Source organism: Cotesia typhae, unplaced genomic scaffold (assembly GCF_013202065.1).
Source record: "Cotesia typhae breed Kobodo isofemale line unplaced genomic scaffold, CoteBio_Ctyphae contig_22, whole genome shotgun sequence".
Classification (NCBI taxonomy): domain Eukaryota; kingdom Metazoa; phylum Arthropoda; class Insecta; order Hymenoptera; family Braconidae; genus Cotesia; species Cotesia typhae.
The window spans coordinates 4,843,687-4,861,524 of NW_027423728.1; the positions used below are offsets into that span (position 1 = coordinate 4,843,687).

At 31.1% G+C, this 17,838-nt stretch overlaps 7 protein-coding genes across 7 annotated transcripts; 3 read left to right on the top strand and 4 right to left on the bottom strand.

Moving 5' to 3' along the window:
• Positions 1-368: 368 nt before the first annotated feature.
• Fanci (Fanconi anemia complementation group I) lies at positions 369-5,918 on the top strand. The gene is made up of 7 exons (XM_074238008.1): positions 369-502; positions 953-1,304; positions 1,397-3,739; positions 4,150-4,337; positions 4,448-5,224; positions 5,378-5,476; positions 5,581-5,918. Exons 1-7 carry the CDS (start codon positions 419-421, stop codon positions 5,722-5,724), a joined length of 3,987 nt encoding a protein of 1,328 aa, XP_074094109.1. The 5' UTR covers positions 369-418; the 3' UTR covers positions 5,725-5,918.
• Ytr (U4/U6.U5 small nuclear ribonucleoprotein 27 kDa protein yantar) lies at positions 5,888-7,016 on the bottom strand. The gene is made up of 3 exons (XM_074238011.1): positions 6,812-7,016; positions 6,577-6,725; positions 5,888-6,084 (listed from the first exon to the last, which is right to left on the bottom strand). The coding sequence occupies exons 1-3, from the start codon at positions 6,907-6,909 to the stop codon at positions 5,888-5,890; spliced, it is 444 nt and encodes a 147-aa protein (XP_074094112.1). The 5' UTR covers positions 6,910-7,016.
• A 20-nt stretch (positions 7,017-7,036) lies between these two features.
• Positions 7,037-7,959, top strand: Amrt (TM2 domain-containing protein 2 amaretto). The gene is made up of 3 exons (XM_074238010.1): positions 7,037-7,276; positions 7,353-7,440; positions 7,540-7,959. The coding sequence occupies exons 1-3, from the start codon at positions 7,140-7,142 to the stop codon at positions 7,867-7,869; spliced, it is 555 nt and encodes a 184-aa protein (XP_074094111.1). The 5' UTR covers positions 7,037-7,139; the 3' UTR covers positions 7,870-7,959.
• Positions 7,932-10,413, bottom strand: Eif2bbeta (eukaryotic translation initiation factor 2B subunit beta). The gene is made up of 5 exons (XM_074238009.1): positions 10,174-10,413; positions 8,941-9,306; positions 8,629-8,785; positions 8,144-8,538; positions 7,932-8,079 (listed from the first exon to the last, which is right to left on the bottom strand). Exons 1-5 carry the CDS (start codon positions 10,236-10,238, stop codon positions 8,007-8,009), a joined length of 1,056 nt encoding a protein of 351 aa, XP_074094110.1. The 5' UTR covers positions 10,239-10,413; the 3' UTR covers positions 7,932-8,006.
• A 59-nt stretch (positions 10,414-10,472) lies between these two features.
• LOC141524263 (protein PBDC1) lies at positions 10,473-15,387 on the top strand. The gene is made up of 4 exons (XM_074238016.1): positions 10,473-10,613; positions 10,946-11,011; positions 11,420-11,479; positions 14,928-15,387. Exons 1-4 carry the CDS (start codon positions 10,593-10,595, stop codon positions 15,285-15,287), a joined length of 507 nt encoding a protein of 168 aa, XP_074094117.1. The 5' UTR covers positions 10,473-10,592; the 3' UTR covers positions 15,288-15,387.
• Positions 12,320-14,350, bottom strand: LOC141524262 (DGAT1/2-independent enzyme synthesizing storage lipids). The gene has a single exon (XM_074238015.1). The coding sequence runs from the start codon at positions 13,660-13,662 to the stop codon at positions 12,733-12,735; it is 930 nt and encodes a 309-aa protein (XP_074094116.1). The 5' UTR covers positions 13,663-14,350; the 3' UTR covers positions 12,320-12,732.
• Hlc (putative ATP-dependent RNA helicase DDX56) lies at positions 15,300-17,654 on the bottom strand. The gene is made up of 2 exons (XM_074238013.1): positions 17,418-17,654; positions 15,300-16,983 (listed from the first exon to the last, which is right to left on the bottom strand). The coding sequence occupies exons 1-2, from the start codon at positions 17,514-17,516 to the stop codon at positions 15,400-15,402; spliced, it is 1,683 nt and encodes a 560-aa protein (XP_074094114.1). The 5' UTR covers positions 17,517-17,654; the 3' UTR covers positions 15,300-15,399.
• Positions 17,655-17,838: the final 184 nt, after the last annotated feature.

The following is a 17,838-nucleotide window of genomic DNA, read 5'->3' on the forward strand; positions in this document are numbered from 1 at the left end:
CATGTAGAAATTAAAAAAAAAATTAAAAATCATTTTTTGTCAAAAATTTTTCTTTCAAATAAAATTAAAAAATTATCAAGTGAAGTCTACAGTTAGGCGCGCGCTTGCGCGCGCAAATTAAATTTAAGTAGAATAAAATACCAGCAAGATCCAAGTGAGAGTACATCGTTGACGGTCGGCAATTATCTCCTCGTTTTTATCTTTCATCGAAACTTACGCGTGCGCATAAATAATAAGAAGCTATAAGGAACGCGGGAAAAGCGTAAACAAAATATATGACAGTGAACATATATATATATATACATACTAATATGAAAACAAGTTCAAACATGTTTGACAATGAAAGCTAGAGCGTTGAAGACGTAAGAATCATTATATATATAAAAAAAAAAAAAAAAAAAAAAAAAATAAAATAAAAATGTTTTCTCAGTATCGTGAAATGTTAAATAACAAAAATGTAGAAGGGCTCAAAGGATTGATTGAAAAATCAAATGCTTCTGAGGTAATTTTTTAAGGTTATTTTTTTTGTCAGAATATCTAGATTATTTATACTGAAAACAGACGTCCAAAATTTTTTTCAAATTTTTAGTTTTATTTAAAAAATGAATTAGAACTAAGAAAAGTTTTCTTTTTAATTTTATTTATAGTTTTTTTTCCAACTTCTACATATGGAATTTTTTTTAGTAATTTATTTTTATTGTGAAAAAAATGAATGTCTGTTAAATTTAGTAAAATTAATGATACTAAAGTTATTAAAAATTGCACAGACAGTTTTTGAAGTTTTTTACAAATGAAAATTTTTTTCAATTTTTTTGTAAACAATTTTTTCATAAAAAAAAATTCTAAAAATTTTTAAATGCCGGCTAATTTAATTTTTATTAAAATAAAAATTTAATTAATTTAAAATTTCGCAAAGTAATTCGACAATTATTATCCAAATGATTATTTGTAGCTAGCTGACTTGATTATACCGAGGATCAGTCACGATGAGTCGCCGAAAATATTGGACGAAATCCTGAACTACATACCACCAGCGTCAGAAGGTGGACAAACAACGCGTCGTAAATTTGTAGAATCCGTTCTCAAGACGATCAGAAAATCCCAGATAACTGGATCACACGCAAACTCGCTAGTTAATCGGATTATCCAAGACTTTCCCAAGTTCAGTAAATTGCAGCTGGTAAAATTAGTTGAATACTGTCTGAGCAGTATCCGGAATAATGATGATGATTTTTATTCCTGGAAAGATATACTGCCGATATTGCTGCAGGTTTTGGAAGAAGAAAAATATATCAATTACAAAGGTTAATTTATTAAAATTACTTAACAATTATTTAATATTCCTTAACGTTGTATAAAAATTTAAATAAACATCAAATATATTTTAAAATCACAGGTTCTGAAGTGTCAGGAACCCAGTACAAATCGCTGATAGTAAAATCAATTTGCAACCAGGACTGGGAGCCAACGATTCTCACACCGCTGACAAAAATGTTCAGCGAGATCCCGATGGAGCCAGTGGACCACACGTTAGTGATCCGCGCGATTTGTGACCAAGTTCCGCAGCTAAACCATAACGAACTTCCACCTCTGATCCACCAGCTCCTGAAGCTCAGCAGGAACCAAGATTGTAAACTAGTAATAAATACCCTGCAACAGTATTTTTCATCTCTATACTCTCAGGCCCTCGAGGACAGTCCCAACGCTTTTGACTGCGAGAGTATCGGACAAGTAAGCAAAAAAGAAGTTCAGGACACCGAAAGTACCATCCTCTACCACATCCGTCAGTCTGTCTCTCTGAACCATTCCAGTCTGAAGGACTTCCTACGTAACTTAAAGAACGTAACAAACGCACCTGAGTTCATCCTCGACCCCTTTCCCATGTCAGTCCTCCTCCTCGTCACCGACATCTACGAAGACCAGGTATTTGACGTAATAAAACTCGCCCTTACTCGCAAGCTCCAGGACGACGAGAAGCGTAAATCTGTCCACTGGCTCCGCGAAATCCTGCCTTCGGATCTCCAGCCCATGGACGTTATCAACCAAATAATCGACAACAGCACCAAAGACCGGCACTTAGTGCTTAAAGGGCTGGTAGACCTCGCCTTCGTTCTTCTAGAAACAAAATCCAAGGTCCAGGATCCCGAGGAATACTCTCTCCATGACATCGGGAACAAAATCTTACAGAAATTGTTGAAAAAACGACACGAAATCGGGACTACTGTCCTTCAAATTCTTACTAAAAAAATAATCGCCGGCGGTAATGTCATCACTCAATTCACCGAGTGCCTTTCGTACATGTGTCGCAGAACGACTTTAATTGTTCTGGAGTCCCAGGTTTGGATCACGACGCTTCTGGAGCAGCTTCTTTTAATTCCTGGAGAATCAGCGACTCAAATTCTGCTGGCGACTCTTCCTTTGATCCGAACCTCCACGAGTATTCGCGATACACTTGTTCTTATTTTACGCAAAGCACTTTATCGCAAGGGAGTTCAAACCAGGCAGATGGCGATCACCGGGTTCCTGCAGTTTCTAATCAATCTGAAAATCACGCCGTTCAGTCTCAGTCAGAGTTCATCCAGCACGGCCAATTCTAGCAGCTCTAGTTCTATTTATACGCAGGCAACTATTGAGAGACCGAGTCAACGACCGAATGTGAGACACAATGCTACGTTTTGCCACGAAATTTTGAGCATCTTGACCAGGTGTCTCTGTCATCAAGTGGAAGTCCGACAGCACTTGTACAAGGGACTCTGCACAGTTGTATCGCAGAATCCTGAGCTAGCTGAAAATGTCATCGACATGCTGATGACTCATTTTATGGAGTACTATGAGTCAGATGAAGCTGTGAACCCAGCGATTAAGTTTGATCTCTGCTGCAACGTAAACGGTCCAGAAGCGGTTTTGGTTGAACCAATTGGTGATTTGCTGTACGCGCTGCAGAAAATTTACTGTGAAGTCGCAATGAAGGAGCTGACTTCTATCGACAAGCTCAGCATGATTTTGGAGTCCTTGTGTCGCAGAATGCCAAATACTGAATTGGAACAACTGGGCTTGGATAACAACACTGATCTTTTGGACAATATTCCTAAGGCACAGCAGAAAGTGTTCTCGTTGAAGTTGGCTATTCTTGTTCTTGAATCGCTGATTGCTTTTAGGATTAATTCCTGGTCCCCTCAAGGGCAACAAGTCGCGCAAAATGTTACGAGTTTGTTTAAATCTATGATGGAGATGGTGAACTTCAGCAAGAAGGTTGCTAAGCCAAAAAAGGCTGAGGGTAAGAGTAAAAAGGACAAGAATCCTAATGACACTACTTTTAAAAAACCAAGGGGGCGACAGGCCACTATTAAATTGTTTCCTACGATAATGAACATTCAGACGATCAGGAAGATGATTTGTTTGCTCTATGATGACAATGTTGCTTGGGCGACAAGGGAGCAAGCGAGTGTGCTGAAGAAACGGATCGAGTTTCATAATTACACGCTCAGAACTTCAGTCCAGATATTTCATGCTACCAAAGCTCTACCGGTTTACGAGCTCAAGAAACATGAAGAGAAGTTTATTAAGGATTATTTTGACGTGGGGGAGATTATTTATAAGAAGATTGTTTGCAACTTTGATACTGTCAGAGAGATTAGAGAAGAAACGGCTATTTTGGGGCTAGAGTGCTTCAGAGAGCTCTGTGATTTGATGGTCACTACTTTTAACAGCGAGCTGGAGGCTTTCTTGACTAAGTTATGTAGGTATTTTTTTTTTATTTATTGATTGCTTTTTTTTTACAGCACTTCAAAAAATTACCCGAAGTTCTTGCTTCTAGACCAGAATACCCCCTTAAGGGAGTTAAGAAAATTTTATCCTTGTCTGATGAAATAAATTTATCTTTGTTAAATTTAGTATGATTTGAAAAGTCGATTTGAATTTAAATCTTTTTATCGTTTGACATTTTTTTTTGTAATAGTGTAATTGATTCTCTGATAGTAATATTATTTTTTAAATTTATTTCAAAAGTACCCAAACTATATATTGTAATTATAAATATCGAAAAACTATCAAGGCAAATTTTTTTTTATTTATAATTCGTAATTTCTGGGAATCACATAGTCACTGGAGATTATCAGTTAATTATTAAATTTGATAAATGATTTTTAGGTGATGAAGAAGGAAATCTGATTGCGAAAGTCAGTAAAATAATTTCAACGCTGCAAATTTTGATACAGACCCACTATGATGAAGAATTGGAAGAACAAGAAGCGACGAAAAAAATTCCGCTGACTTTGTTTGAGATTATTTCGGTGCTGCTTAATAAAATATCTTTTAACAACACCAAGTTGGATAAGGTAATTTTATTTATTTTTAAGATTCTGATTAATAATTTTCAAATTCAGTATCTCAATAAATTTTTTTATTTAAAAAAAAATGTTAAGTAATGATAAATTTTTGCCTACAGATATTCGATTGGTTAAAACAGATGTCCAAGTCAAATAAAATGCTAGATCCCGCAATATCTCTAATAATACTGCAATTAATGACCATGATCGAAGAGCGTGACATGGACTACGGCAAAACATTAGACGAAATGAGTCTAGAGTTGTGCAAAAAACAAGGAACCGTTGACAACACCCCGCCAACTACAGCCGAAGTTTACACAATAATAAACGAAAACACGATCAGTCAAACACACACTGTATTCAGTAACGCGATAAAAAATAAATTAAACAACGCATCTTGGGCTCTGGGAAGACTGAAAGCCGAGCAGACGATCATCAACACGAGTGCCGTCGTCGATGATTCTCACCGCGATAGAATAAAAAACAAGGAACGTTGTCTTTGTAAGCAATTGTCCTACACGATAGGAGCGCTGGAGTACATCGCGAATGTTGCAATCAGTCCAGGGCCCAACACCGATATTACCTTCAAAAATCTCCATCAGCTCTACAGTATTATAAATGCACTGACCAAGTATTTCATCAGCAAATCTACGAGTCAAAATCCTGCGTTTCAAGCTGTCAGGTTCAGCCAGATTGTCGAACTAGCGGGTAAAGGGCTGAAAACAACTTTTTATAATTTGATAACTTACATGGAAGAGAATCAGAACGCTGGTCGCAAAGCTGATGGACAAGCGCTCAGAAATAAAGTTCTAAAGGAGACTAAATTTATTCCTAAAGTTGTTTATGAAGTTGAACAGTTTCAGAAAGAAATTTTGGCACTTAGTAAAAAAACTGGGGTAAATTTTTATTATTTATTAATTTTTTTTAGTTTTTAAATAACAAAATTTTTAAATTGATGTTAAATGAATCGGTACAAAAAAATTAATTATTCTTAATCTATATATTGTTATATAACTAAAAAAATAAATTAATTTTTGTTTTAATTTTAGATACACTTGGAGTCACACATCAAACTAAGTATTACCAGAGACTTTAGAATAAAACAACCAGAACTTGTCGAAGGGCTTGAAAGATTAGACATTATTCAAGTACGTATTTAATTCTTAATTATTATTATTATTATTATTACTAATTTGTAGATGATTATAAAATATTATAAATTTACAATGGAATAATCATTTTAATTTTCTAGATGATGACGCAAAATACACAACGAGATCAGGCGTCACAGAGGCATTTATCACTCGATGACTCGTCAGACCCCACCGATAACGAGGACAGCGAAGTTACGGATTACGATCAACCAGCTAAACGACCGAGACGTGAATCTTCGTAGACACGTTTTAATAAATTATGAAAGTATTGAAAAAAATATTTAATTTAATGGTTTTTTTTAGGTGTTCATGTTCTAATTTTTCACAATATTTTTGTACTGTTACTATAGTGAATTTATTAATTAATTATGATGATGTTGAAGATTAAGATAAAAAGTTTAATTTTTAAGCAACGAAATCAAGTGGTCTGTTGAATCCTCCTTTCCGGTTCATGTATTGACGGTATTTTCTTTTTAAGATGACGTGGACTGCACCGGCATCGTTACCTTCCACTTTTTTACCTTTTGTCGAATCGAAGCCGCAGAAACCCATTATTTTCATCATATCTTGCTCTTCTGGAGTTTTTCCTTGTAAGTCAGCCTCTGTAATTAAAAAAATTTTATATAGTTCAATTTTTATAAAAAATAAAAATTTTGTGACACTGAAATTAGCGGACACTTGAAAATTTTTTAAGTTTTTATAAAAAAAGAAATTAGGTATAGAAAAATATTTTTAGAAAATCGGATTTATAATTTTATAGATTTTCTGAATATATAATTTTATTAAAAAATTATGAAAATTAACTTAGCCGACATTTCAAAATTTTTAGAAATTTTTTATTGAAAAAATTTCAATTAAATGATTAAAAAAAAATGTCACATGTAAAAAACTTGAAAAACTATAAGTGCAATTTTTTAGAAATATTTTTTTAGTTGTAATTTGATTAATAAAAAAAAATCAAAAATTTTTAGACGTCTGCTAACTTCAGTGTCATAATAAATTTTACTTGCTGTAATTTTTTTATTAAAAAAATTTATTTAATTACTAGATGTCCTTCATTTTTAGTGTCATAATAATTTCAATTAATTACTTACCAGATATATTTGGTCGTTCAGCAGCTACAGCTTTATGCTTGGGCTTAGGACGGTCACGATCACGAGACCTGGACCTACTGTAAGATCTTCTGTGTCTTTCACGTTCACGATCACGATCTCTTGATTTAACTATATCTCTTTCAACGGACCTGTTATTAATTAATTAAATTATAAAAAAAAAAAAATACTTTAATGATAATAAAGTTTCAAAGCACGAAAAAATTAAAAAAATTACCTGCGACGACGTTCTCTAGAACGTCTTCTCCGTCTGTCTCTGTCTCGTTCACGTGAACGATCTCTTCTTCTCGGGGATGGTGTCCGACTTCTACCCATTTTTTTTTTTTTTAAATTAAAATTTACTTACTTTAAAATAAATTAACAAACCTGAGACGATTCTCAGTAAACGTGAGCAAACGTAAACAATAATAAAAAATTTTAGGTTAGAAACTAAAATTTCCAGATGTCAGCACATCAGTATCAGTGAATCCAATGTTTGGTTTTGTGTCAGAGCTTTATTGTTACGAAAAAAAAAAAATTAATAAATATTTGACATGTTATAAGCAATGAAGTTGATTTTTAATAATTCAATTATCAAATTGTTTTTATTTATTTTTTTAAGTATAATAAACGTTGAAGGTAACAAAAGTTATGATCAATTAGAATACTATCCAAAAGGTCCTTTGGTTAAATGTCATTTCTTGTAAGTTATATTTTTATTTTTATTAATTATTAATTTTATGACGAACTAACATTGATTAAAATAATTTTATTTGTAGGCCTATTGAATTCATTGAATGTGAAGAGCCTTTTGATCACAAAGGAAATAAAACAGCTAAATTAGAGGCTGGTTTTGGTTGTGTCAAAGTAAGAATCAGATTTTTTTTTCTTTTAAAAAAATTATAAAAAAGCGACTATTGGTAAAAAAATCCTAGATTTAAAATTTTAACAAATAAAAAATTTCAGTTTGGAGGAACCCGTTACGAAGAAGTTGAAAAAACAAATGTCTCATGTACAGTTTTGCCTGATATTGAATGTTACGGTCCAAAAAAATTCCTGCGTGACGGAGTACCCTGTGTAAAATACAGCGGTCATTACTTCACCCTGACTCTGCTTTACAGCATCCTCTTGGGGTTCTTAGGCATGGACCGGTTTTGTCTCGGACAAACGGGCACCGCAGTGGGAAAACTGCTGACCCTCGGAGGTCTCGGTGTCTGGTGGGTCATAGATATAATTTTACTCGTCACCAATTCGTTGTTACCCGAGGACGGCAGCAACTGGAACCCTTACGTATAAATCTAAATAATTCACCAAGTATTTATAAATTAATGAAGATAAAACTATAAATTGTAAATAAAATAAAGTAATTTTTTAATTCAATAAAAATTTATTAAATTTTTTATAAATAGTTCGAATAAAATTCATTTAGTCAATTATAATTCATAGTCATCTGGGTGATAGAGTTCTGTTAATAGACGATAGACATACGATGGTGCATTGCCGCCCCTAAAAAAAATAATTTATTTAAAAAAAAAAATTTGATAATTGTGATTGTATAAAAATTACTTACGTATTCGTAATAAATAAATTAACAAGTTCTGGAGGTACATAATCGTAAACAGGATTATGTGCTTGAATTATTTCCATTAGCGGTGCGTTATTGCCGTTAATTACACCTTGAATAGGTGCGATGTGTTTATTAAAACCATCTTGCTCGTAAGAACAGAGATAACGCGGGGATAATTTATAAAGCGGTAACAATACCATTACCGGTACTGAGTAATGTTTAGCTGCTTGAGCTACTGTACGTGATCCAGTAATTGCCTTCAATCCACCATTAGCCATTACGGTGTTTGTGCCAATGATAACTTTGTTTACGCGCGACATCATCGCAAAAATTGAGACGTCAGAGATCAATGTTGTTTTTATCTTGTGCTTTGATAAATTTGCTGCCATTTCGTGGCCCTAAACAAAATTAAAATTATTAATTAATCAATCAATTTATTTATTTATTTATTTTTTTTTATTAGATAAAAATTGATAAGTGATAGTTACTCCTAAAAATGGACCGCCTTCAGCAACAATAACTTCAAATACACGCGTTTCAGCAGCCTTTTTGAAAAATTCTTCCACTATTTTGGATTTACCCAAGGTCATTATTATTTCATTTGAATGAATATGTTCCGATGCTTGTTCTGTTATATTCTCACAGCTGAAATAAAAAAACATATAATGTAAACTCTTAACTATAAATTTATGTCATTGCTCCATAAGGTGACCCTGTTATTGGCCAATAGGTTGTTGGGACTGTAATAAATAAATAAATAAATAAATAAATAAATAAATAAATAAATGATAATAAATTACCAAGTCTCTAGTTCGACTTCAAACTCATTGATATGCTCAATCAACGCGGACTTGAGCGTAGGTACCGGAGTGTTAAAATCAATATCCCGGTCTCCGGATGTCAAAATTTTATGGAGCGACTCCTGGCCGTCAGATTCCTCAGGTTTATTTTTTATTTCAGAAGTGTACTCCTCTCGGATTATTTGAAGAATTCTCCGGATCATATTTCCTATAGATGCTTCCAGCGGCACTGCGTTGATTATGTACTTGCCATTCAACACGATCAAGTCCATCAACTCCTTCGCTGTCCTCCATTCTTTATTACTTATTATTTCTTTCAGTGTTTTTATTGTTTCAACTACTATGTTGTATGTACCCGTAAGTTTTCTGTAAAAAAAAAAATTAATTATTTTTTGAATAATTTAAATATCAAAAGTAAATGACATTAAAGTTAGCTGTCACTTGACATTTTTATTTTTTTTAACAAATAAATTTGCTCCAAAAAAATTATTTTTAAAAAATTGCATTTGTAGTTTTTTAAAATTTCTAGATGTCAATTTTTTTTGTCATAATTTATTTGTTACAAAAATTCTTAAAATTATCAACTATCTGCTAAGTTTATTTTCATCAAAAGTAAATAAAAATTTTCAATTAGTTTTAAAGTTGAAAAATTTTTTCAAATTATGAAAGTTTAAATGACACTGAAGTTAGCGGTCAGCTGTCAATTTTAAAAATTTTTTTAACAAATTAATTACAATAAAAAAATGCTTCTAAAAATTTTCACTTGTAATTTTTATTAATTTTTACATGTGAAACTTTTTAATAAAATTTTTTTTTAATAATTTAATAGCTATAAAATTTTAAAAACGTTTTTAATATCTATTTCAGTTGTTTTTTCTTTAAATAATTTTAAGATAAATAAATAGAATATTTATTATTATTTAGTGTACGTATAACCTAACTTTGTCACTTTAAAAAATAAAATTCTACAAAACTTCTATTTATTTGTTTATAATTATTTCAAGCTGTTTAAACTTTAATATTTTTATTTTACATAGTTAATAAATTAATAAAAATTTCACTAGGTTCTTCTGAAATAATAAAACCATATTGCTTAAAATTGTAACCTCACTTAATTAAAAAAAAAAAAAAAAAAAAAAACAACAACTTATAATTAATAATTTTAAAAATAATTATTATCATCAAACATAGATTCGAATAATTACAAAATAATAAATTTTTTTAAATACTTACTCATATTTAATATTTTTAATTAATAATAAAGCACTTTCGTGAATATTTTCCTTTTCTTTCACCATCTTTCAAAACAAATTAAAAAAATTATTTTTCTATTTGTGTAAATTCTATATTTTTAAACGAATAATTAAACCGTATTAATTTTTTAACTTTACAAAAATATTACACAAATTTATATTACTCTTATTTGTTTTTTAATTTTTTTTATAACAAAAATTATCAATATTTCATCATTCTCTAAAGTTTTCACTGCGCCATCTTTTTTATTTGTTTGTATTTAAAAAAACTAATTTCTCTATATAAATAAATAGGTTATGTACCGTATTTACTTGCTTCGTACACAAACCATGTGCTTATATTTATAAATAATATTTTGATTGTTTATTAAAATTAATAATTGAGAGCAAATTTAAACGATGGCTCGAATTGGAAATGTGGTAAGATAATTTTATAAAAATTTTAATTTTTATTAATAAACTGTACATTTATATTTTTTACATGACATTAAAGTTAGCAGTCACTTGATAATTTTTTAATTTTATTTAACAAATAAATCTTTTCTAAAAAATTATTTTTAAAAAATTGTATTTGCAATTTTTTAAAATTTCTAAAAGTCCATTTTTTTTTCTCATTTACTTTTACCATAATTTATTTGTTAAAAATTTATAAAAATTAATCAATAACTGCTAAATTAATTCTTGTAAATGTATACTGTAATTAATAAAAAATATTTACAATTATTGGAATCTAATGAATAATTATTTTTCAGTCGGCAGATCAATTGATGGCGGGATCAGGCGTATTGTCAAGACCAGCTGAAGAATTTGAAAACGATGTAATTTATTAAATATTTAACTATTTATTATCATGAAAATTAAGTTAGCTGACATCTAAACTTTTTCAAAATTTTTTTTTGTTAATAAAATTATTACAAAAAAATTTTTTTTATTGCTAATTCAATTAATAAAAAAAAAAATAAAAATTTTTTGCTGTCGGCTAATTTTAGTTTCATTTTATTATCAATCGTTAACTTCAATGTTGACAAAAAGTCATTTATCATGAGTGATTAATTATGACATTAAAGTCAGCAGTCACTTGACTATTTTTTTATTTTTTTTAACAAATGGACTTTTTCTAAAAAATTATTTTTAAAAAATTGCATTTTTTATTTTATAAAATTTCTACATGTCAATTTTAAAAAAAATTTTTTAAATAATTCAAATATCTGTTAAATTAATTTTAGGCCACCGTTGAGGCAATGTGGGCAATGAAAGCATTCGAACACGCTGAAATTTATTTCAATGTAAGTACATAAAGTTTATTATTAAAAAAAAAAAAAAAAAAACAAATAATTACATCAATATACATTATTGGACAATATTTTACTTTTTCTAGTTTAAATTAATATTAGTAATTACTATAAAATAATTTAGTTTTTTACACTATGTGTGCGTTAATTAAACGACACTTGGATTCATATTTTTTTTAATTACTAGTAACTAGAGAGCTCGATACAAAGGGTGGAGTGATAATTAACTGCTTAAATCTAAATTTAACCAGTTGTCTTTTTTCAGCTTTTTTTTACGGAAAATTATAAAAATTATAAAAATAAATTTTCTTTTTTATTAGTGTTTACTATCCTAGTGCAAACAACTGACGTAGTAAAAATAAACTATAAGATTTTTTTTAATATTAAAATTAAGATCTAGATGTGTTTTAATACTTATTGCGCTCCAGCTTGTCTACACCAGACTTATAGTTTAGAAATTTAATTACTACACATTTTAAAAGTATTTTTAATTTAAATAAAATACTTCAAAACTAAGTATAAAAATTCTTTTATCAGATCATTCAAAATTTAGAAAGAAACATTTCATTAAACTAATTTATATATTACAGTAAAAAACTACCAAAGTTTTTAAATTAATAATGTTTTATAATGATACTTAAATTAGTTTATAACTGACAAATTTTTGGATTTTCTTCAGCTAAATTTATTTAAAAAATTTTTAAATATCTGCTGAATTTTAATCATAATGTTGAAGTAAAATTTTAATCCTTTCATCACTTTTCAATTTATTCTTATAAAAATCATATCAAAAGATAAGCCAAAAATTAACCTCTACTAGCTATTTTTTTATAAAATTCTTTGTTATTAAAAATTAAATCAAATACTCCGAAATGAAAAAAAAAAAAATTAAAATAAAAAAAAAAATTTTTTAAATTAACAAATTTTAATTGTTTCAAAAAATAATAGAGCATTTTAATTCACTAAATGTATCAATATTATTAAAAAATAAAATTTTTTTATTTGAAAAAAAAATTGATTGATTTTTTAATTTTTTTCCAATAAAAAAATTCTATTAAATTAAATCCATTATTTTTTACCACAAACAAAAAATTCTGAATGACTGCTAACGTCTAGTTATCAATTGCACTCCACCCTAATTCTTCCACCTTAACCCGATTAAATAAAACTTAACTAAATTAAATCCCTAACACCTTCCCCGTCTGAATAACAAAAATCCAACATAAATAACTACAGCCAAAAAATATCTAATCTTTTTTGTGTCTCGTGGGATTATAAACGCGCTCAAGCAGCGCTCTTGTGATACTCCCCGGAACACTCTGATGCTGGTTGATTAACTCTTCCAAAGCCTCGGCGACCTTGATCTTGATTTGATCCGGACTCAAGCCTTCTTGATAGTCAATGGGCGTTCCGATATAGGTGACAAGTTTAACCGGGAATCCGCCGTAGATCGGAGCGAAAGGAAACCTGGTGAGCGCGTAGATCCTCAGCCAGAGTCTCCTGCCCCAGCTGACAGTCCGGAAGGCCTCTCTGAGATTCCTCGTGAAGAAAGGAATGACTTTAACTTTAGACTCGACGGCAACTTTTGCGAAGCCCATCCGGTTCTTCCACATCAGCTTGTAATAAGAGTCTCCAAATTGGGCTTCATAGACGCCGCCTGGTGCGATTGCCAGCATGTTTCCCTCCTGGAGGATCTGTGAGCAGGTCTGGACTGTTCCTGATATCAGCTTCATCACGTCGCAGATTATAGCGAAGCCTGGAACTTTGAATAGAAAATTGTCAGCTACCGTGTGGATTATTTTAGACCTCAGCAGGACCATTTTTGCTATCAGGTAGTACAAGTCGATTGGAACTGCTCCGTGATAATAAACGAACAACACTGGCTCGTCTTTTGGAATATTTTCCATCCCGACTACTTCGTACCCGTAGTAGATGTACCCATGGACATCCCATATTGCTGCGACGACACTGCGGGCCGCGGATTTCCAGTCTCGCCCGTATGCCTCCTGCAGTCTTCCGCGGTGCAGCTTGTAAATGTAAAAAATAGCCGCAGTCATGTACAACAGCAGTAAAATAATTATTGGCAGTAAAAATGTTATCAGTAGCGGCATCAGCACCCATGATAGCCATAACGTGAAGTCTACGTCAATAAAGTTAACTAGAATATTTTTAATCATTTTTTAATATTATATTGATTAATTGTTTTTTATTATTATACTTAACTATTATAATTTATTTATTATTTTTTCTCAATTTTATATTGGTGTAAAAAATTATATTTATTATTTATTTTCAAGTGTTATTGTTGTGCTATGTACAGTGATTAGTGACTAGTGAATTTTTTTAGGTTAACTAATTAAACATTTCACTTCAGTTTGACGGAATTTTATGATACTAATATTTTAAATTATTTATTGAGCTGTTACGGTTTTTTGTTAATAACTTTTATTTTATTTATCGTTATTTTATTATGGTTTTTTATGACAAGTTTATTTATTTTTTTTTTACAGAAATGCGCGCGCAGATTTAATTTTTAAGCTAACTGGTTTTTTTTTATTGCTCAGAACAGTCAATTCAAAGGAGTTTTTTTCGGATTTGGAGTTGTTAATTTAGTGGAAGTTTTATGGCGAGAAAGTTGATGAGAATGAAAGTATAAAACTGAAAGTAACAGGATTCAAGAATTTTAATGATTATTAAATTAGCTAACAGCTGATGATCTAAATGCAATTTTTTTTTTAATTCTAATTAAATTAATCAACAATAAAAAATTGTTAATTTTTTGTTGATTTAAGTATTTTTTTTAATTATTTGAATATTTTTGTAAATTCATGTGACATTTAAACTTCAAATTAATCTTCAGTTTAATTATGAAGCTGAAATTAGCAGACATGTCATTTTTTTGGATTTTTATATCAAATAAATTATTATTAAAAAAATGTTAAAAAAAAATTGTATCAGTAATTTTTTTTAAACATTTACAAGTGGAATTTTCAGAATTTTTTCTTTTTTAATAATTTATTTGCTTAAGAAAATTATTTAATGTCTGCTAATTTTAATACCATTAATTATTAAATTTTCAAAAAGATAATTAGTAACATAATATAAAATTTTGCTTAAAAAATTACAAGTAGACTTAATTTGTTTTTTTATTTCGTAATTATTAGCAGAAAAAAAAATTACAAAAAATTTAGTAAGGCGATTTTAGAATTTTTGATTTATTTAAAAAATAAAACAAACATTTTAAATCAATCCATAAAATTCATCAAAATAAAAAATATTTACCTTGTCTATTTTTTACAATATAAAAAAAATATTTAGGACATATTACATTAAATAAAATTAAACTAACGATACAGAAAAATCTCAATGATAAAATCCATCTCAAAATATTAATTAATAAATTTTTATTTTCCTCAACTAACAATCAATTATTTAATTCTAGATCCTGTGCTCCGTGGACCCAAAGCACTTAAAGTTGACGCCGCACGACGACCTGATTTATAAGTCTTTCCGCGAAGTTTTCCCCAACTTATCGATCGCAAAATTAAACGAAGATGAAATGAAATCGCCTGAGGGAAAAAACAAATGGCGACCGTTCTGCGAGCAGTTCAAAGACATAATCGAGGACTACAGCATGGGGACTCTCCTCCGAGCTGATTGCACCGACGAGTACAGCGAACAGAACAGTATTCTTGCAACGCGGATCCAGTTCTACGCCATCGAACTTGCGCGCAACCGCGAGGGCCTTAACGACTTGATTCGCCAGAAGTTCAAGCCTAAAAAGCTCACCAAGAACTCATAACAAATCAAACAGTTAATTCATCAACATTTATTTTTACAGTACCACAAAAAATAATTGACTTTTACAAATTAAAAATAAAAAAAAAATCATTAAATAAAAATCTACAATTGATTTATTTTTTTTTAGGAATACTTAAACTAATCAAAGGATTTGACGCCCTAGCTTGGTACTTAGACTTAGCAGGAGTCGCAGAATCACTGGCAACATTCCTGTCAAATTTTCTCTTCCTCTTTCCACCACCGATAAGCCTCTTCAGAGACTTGGGGATGATGTACTCCGGCACGTCCTTCAAATGCGCTTGTAACTTAACTGTATGTAGTGCTTTATCCTGCCTGAGGGTCTGCAAATCCCTAGGATTGTCCTCAAAGAAGCTCTTGAGCTTATCGCAACTCAAAACCTCCTGCTTTATTTCTTTAAGTCTGGCTTCCCTGACCGCGATCCGGGTGACCGCTTTCCAGGCGTCTCTAGCCCGGTACCTGAAACCTTCAACCTCCTCAAGCTTAAACTGGTAAGTCTTGAACAAATTTTCCCTGCCGTAAGTGTCTTTCAGCTGGTTCTCGACCTCTTGCATCAGTTCTCTTTCTCTGATCGCCACGAAGCTCAGCGCAGTTCCCTGGTTTTTTCCTCGTGCAGTTCTTCCAGCGCGATGTACGTACGAGTTTACGTCCTGGGGAAAGTCAAAGTTTATCACATTGGCAACAAACTGGAAATCTATACCACGAGCGACTCCAGATTCTTTGTCTTTACGTCTTTTACTCTTCTGCTGCTTGCTGTTATTTTTACTTTTTACTACATGAGGCTCCTCAAGAGCTTTCTCATCAGAAGCGATTATAATGTCATAGGTCCCGGCGTTGAATTGCATTACTGCACGACAACGCGACGTCGCGGGTAATTCCGAGTTCAAAACACATGTCGGGATACCGAATTGTTCTAAAAATAATTTTAATTTGTAGCAGCGGTCGACTGTGTTGACAAAAATGATACTTTTACCGCGAATTAAACGTAGCTTTAATAGTGAGTACAAAATGGCTGCCTTGTCGTTTTCTTCCGCGGAAAGCGTATAGTGCGCAAGTTGCGAAGGTGGCGCTAATGGAGGCTCCTCGAGTTTGAGAATCGCTGGATTGTGAAGAACTAATTTTTTAAGAGAGACTACTTCCTCGGAAAGCGTCGCTGAAGCCAGGGCTGCTTGGTAGACAGTTGGTAAATATTTTAAGATGCTTTTTATTTCTTCCTCGTAGCCGAAGGAGAATATCAGATCGGCCTCGTCGATTATCACTGTGTCGAGGCAAGTTTTGAGATTGAGGTTCCCGGCTTTTAGGTGCTGGCAAACGCGCCCTGGAGTTCCTATTACGATGTCCGGGTTCTCGGCTAACAAGGGCTTTTGGGTGGAGAGTTCTTGTTGGGGAGAAATGTCGATGCAACGGATTTCTCGGGAACATTTTATTGTGAGGGAGATTAAAACCTGGTGGATTTGCTTACAGAGTTCTTTGGACGGTGCCAGGATTAAGCCTTTTGTTTGCTGGTGAGTTTGATGAGGCTTGCTGGTCAGGATTTTTTGTACCAAAGGTATGATGAAGGCGGCAGTTTTTCCGGAACCAGTACGTGCCCGGATCAAGACGTCCTTGCCTTCCAGCATAAGAGGAATTGTTGATTCTTGAATTGCTGTAGGTTCAAGCCAACCTAATTTTGCGATTGCCTGGAAAATCATTTGTTGGATTATTTATGGGGGATAATTTTTTTGAGAGAAGTAATAGAAAATTTGATTGAGTTGTTGGTAATAATTTAAGAAATTAAAAAAAAGAATGACATTTAAGTTAGCTGTCACTTGACAATTTTTTAATTTTTTTTTAACGAATAAATTTGCTCTAAAAAATTATTTTTAAAAAATCGCATTTGTAGTTTTTTAAAATTTCTAGATGTCAATTTTTTGTGCCATAATTCATTTGTTACAAAAATTGTTAAAATTATCAACTATCTGCTAAGTTAATTTTCATAAAAAACAAAGTTAATGAAGAAATAAAGGAATCAAGACGAAAAATTCTTAAAGTAAATTCTTTGAACTTGACCAGAAGGAAAATAAATGTTTAATTGCATAAATAATAAAGGTTAAAGTAAAAAAAAAAGTCATACCTTCAATATTCTATCATCAAGACCAAATTCATGAAAACTTTTTATCTTATCCTCGTTTGATTCTTCTGTATTAACTTCATTGTCATTATCTATATCCATTTTGCAAATTATTGATTACTTATTTTTTTTATTAAATAGAAATTGTATTGAGTGCAAATTATATCACAAACACACGTGGTAATATTTTTTTATTTATAACCTGTAAAATTTTGTGCTGTTAGATTCAGATATTTCTTTTACACTGACGGAAATAAACGAAAATTCACGAAGCATATTTAATTGAATAAACGTTCGCCAGGGGTCGTTTGTTTATGTCTGTTCTTGAGAAAAAAGTAAAAACAAGACGAATAATAATAACAAGTCATGAATCATACATTTCAAAATCGATTCGAGTAATACTTGTAAGAAACAAGTAAAATCT

What these genes read in the sequence shown, in the direction of transcription:
- Amrt (XM_074238010.1), top strand. Translation starts at nt 7,140, where the DNA reads ATGAAGTTGATTTTTAATAATTCAATTATCAAATTGTTTTTATTTATT. An exon ending in TTGGTTAAATGTCATTTCTT is followed by an intron (nt 7,277 to 7,352) that starts GTAAGTTATATT and finishes TTTTATTTGTAG; the next exon opens with GCCTATTGAATTCATTGAAT. An exon ending in CTGGTTTTGGTTGTGTCAAA is followed by an intron (nt 7,441 to 7,539) that starts GTAAGAATCAGA and finishes AAAAAATTTCAG; the next exon opens with TTTGGAGGAACCCGTTACGA.
- Hlc (XM_074238013.1), bottom strand. Translation starts at nt 17,516, where the DNA reads ATGGATATAGATAATGACAATGAAGTTAATACAGAAGAATCAAACGAG. An exon ending in TTGATGATAGAATATTGAAG is followed by an intron (nt 16,984 to 17,417) that starts GTATGACTTTTT and finishes ATGATTTTCCAG; the next exon opens with GCAATCGCAAAATTAGGTTG.
- LOC141524262 (XM_074238015.1), bottom strand. Translation starts at nt 13,662, where the DNA reads ATGATTAAAAATATTCTAGTTAACTTTATTGACGTAGACTTCACGTTA.
- Eif2bbeta (XM_074238009.1), bottom strand. Translation starts at nt 10,238, where the DNA reads ATGGTGAAAGAAAAGGAAAATATTCACGAAAGTGCTTTATTATTAATT. An exon ending in ATTAAAAATATTAAATATGA is followed by an intron (nt 9,307 to 10,173) that starts GTAAGTATTTAA and finishes TTTTTTTTACAG; the next exon opens with AAAACTTACGGGTACATACA. An exon ending in GAAGTCGAACTAGAGACTTG is followed by an intron (nt 8,786 to 8,940) that starts GTAATTTATTAT and finishes TTTTTATTTCAG; the next exon opens with CTGTGAGAATATAACAGAAC.
- Ytr (XM_074238011.1), bottom strand. Translation starts at nt 6,909, where the DNA reads ATGGGTAGAAGTCGGACACCATCCCCGAGAAGAAGAGATCGTTCACGT. An exon ending in TCTAGAGAACGTCGTCGCAG is followed by an intron (nt 6,726 to 6,811) that starts GTAATTTTTTTA and finishes AATTAATAACAG; the next exon opens with GTCCGTTGAAAGAGATATAG. An exon ending in TGAACGACCAAATATATCTG is followed by an intron (nt 6,085 to 6,576) that starts GTAAGTAATTAA and finishes TTTTAATTACAG; the next exon opens with AGGCTGACTTACAAGGAAAA.
- LOC141524263 (XM_074238016.1), top strand. Translation starts at nt 10,593, where the DNA reads ATGGCTCGAATTGGAAATGTG. An exon ending in TGGCTCGAATTGGAAATGTG is followed by an intron (nt 10,614 to 10,945) that starts GTAAGATAATTT and finishes ATTATTTTTCAG; the next exon opens with TCGGCAGATCAATTGATGGC. An exon ending in ACGCTGAAATTTATTTCAAT is followed by an intron (nt 11,480 to 14,927) that starts GTAAGTACATAA and finishes ATTTAATTCTAG; the next exon opens with ATCCTGTGCTCCGTGGACCC.
- Fanci (XM_074238008.1), top strand. Translation starts at nt 419, where the DNA reads ATGTTTTCTCAGTATCGTGAAATGTTAAATAACAAAAATGTAGAAGGG. An exon ending in GGCTTTCTTGACTAAGTTAT is followed by an intron (nt 3,740 to 4,149) that starts GTAGGTATTTTT and finishes AATGATTTTTAG; the next exon opens with GTGATGAAGAAGGAAATCTG. An exon ending in AAAGATTAGACATTATTCAA is followed by an intron (nt 5,477 to 5,580) that starts GTACGTATTTAA and finishes TTAATTTTCTAG; the next exon opens with ATGATGACGCAAAATACACA.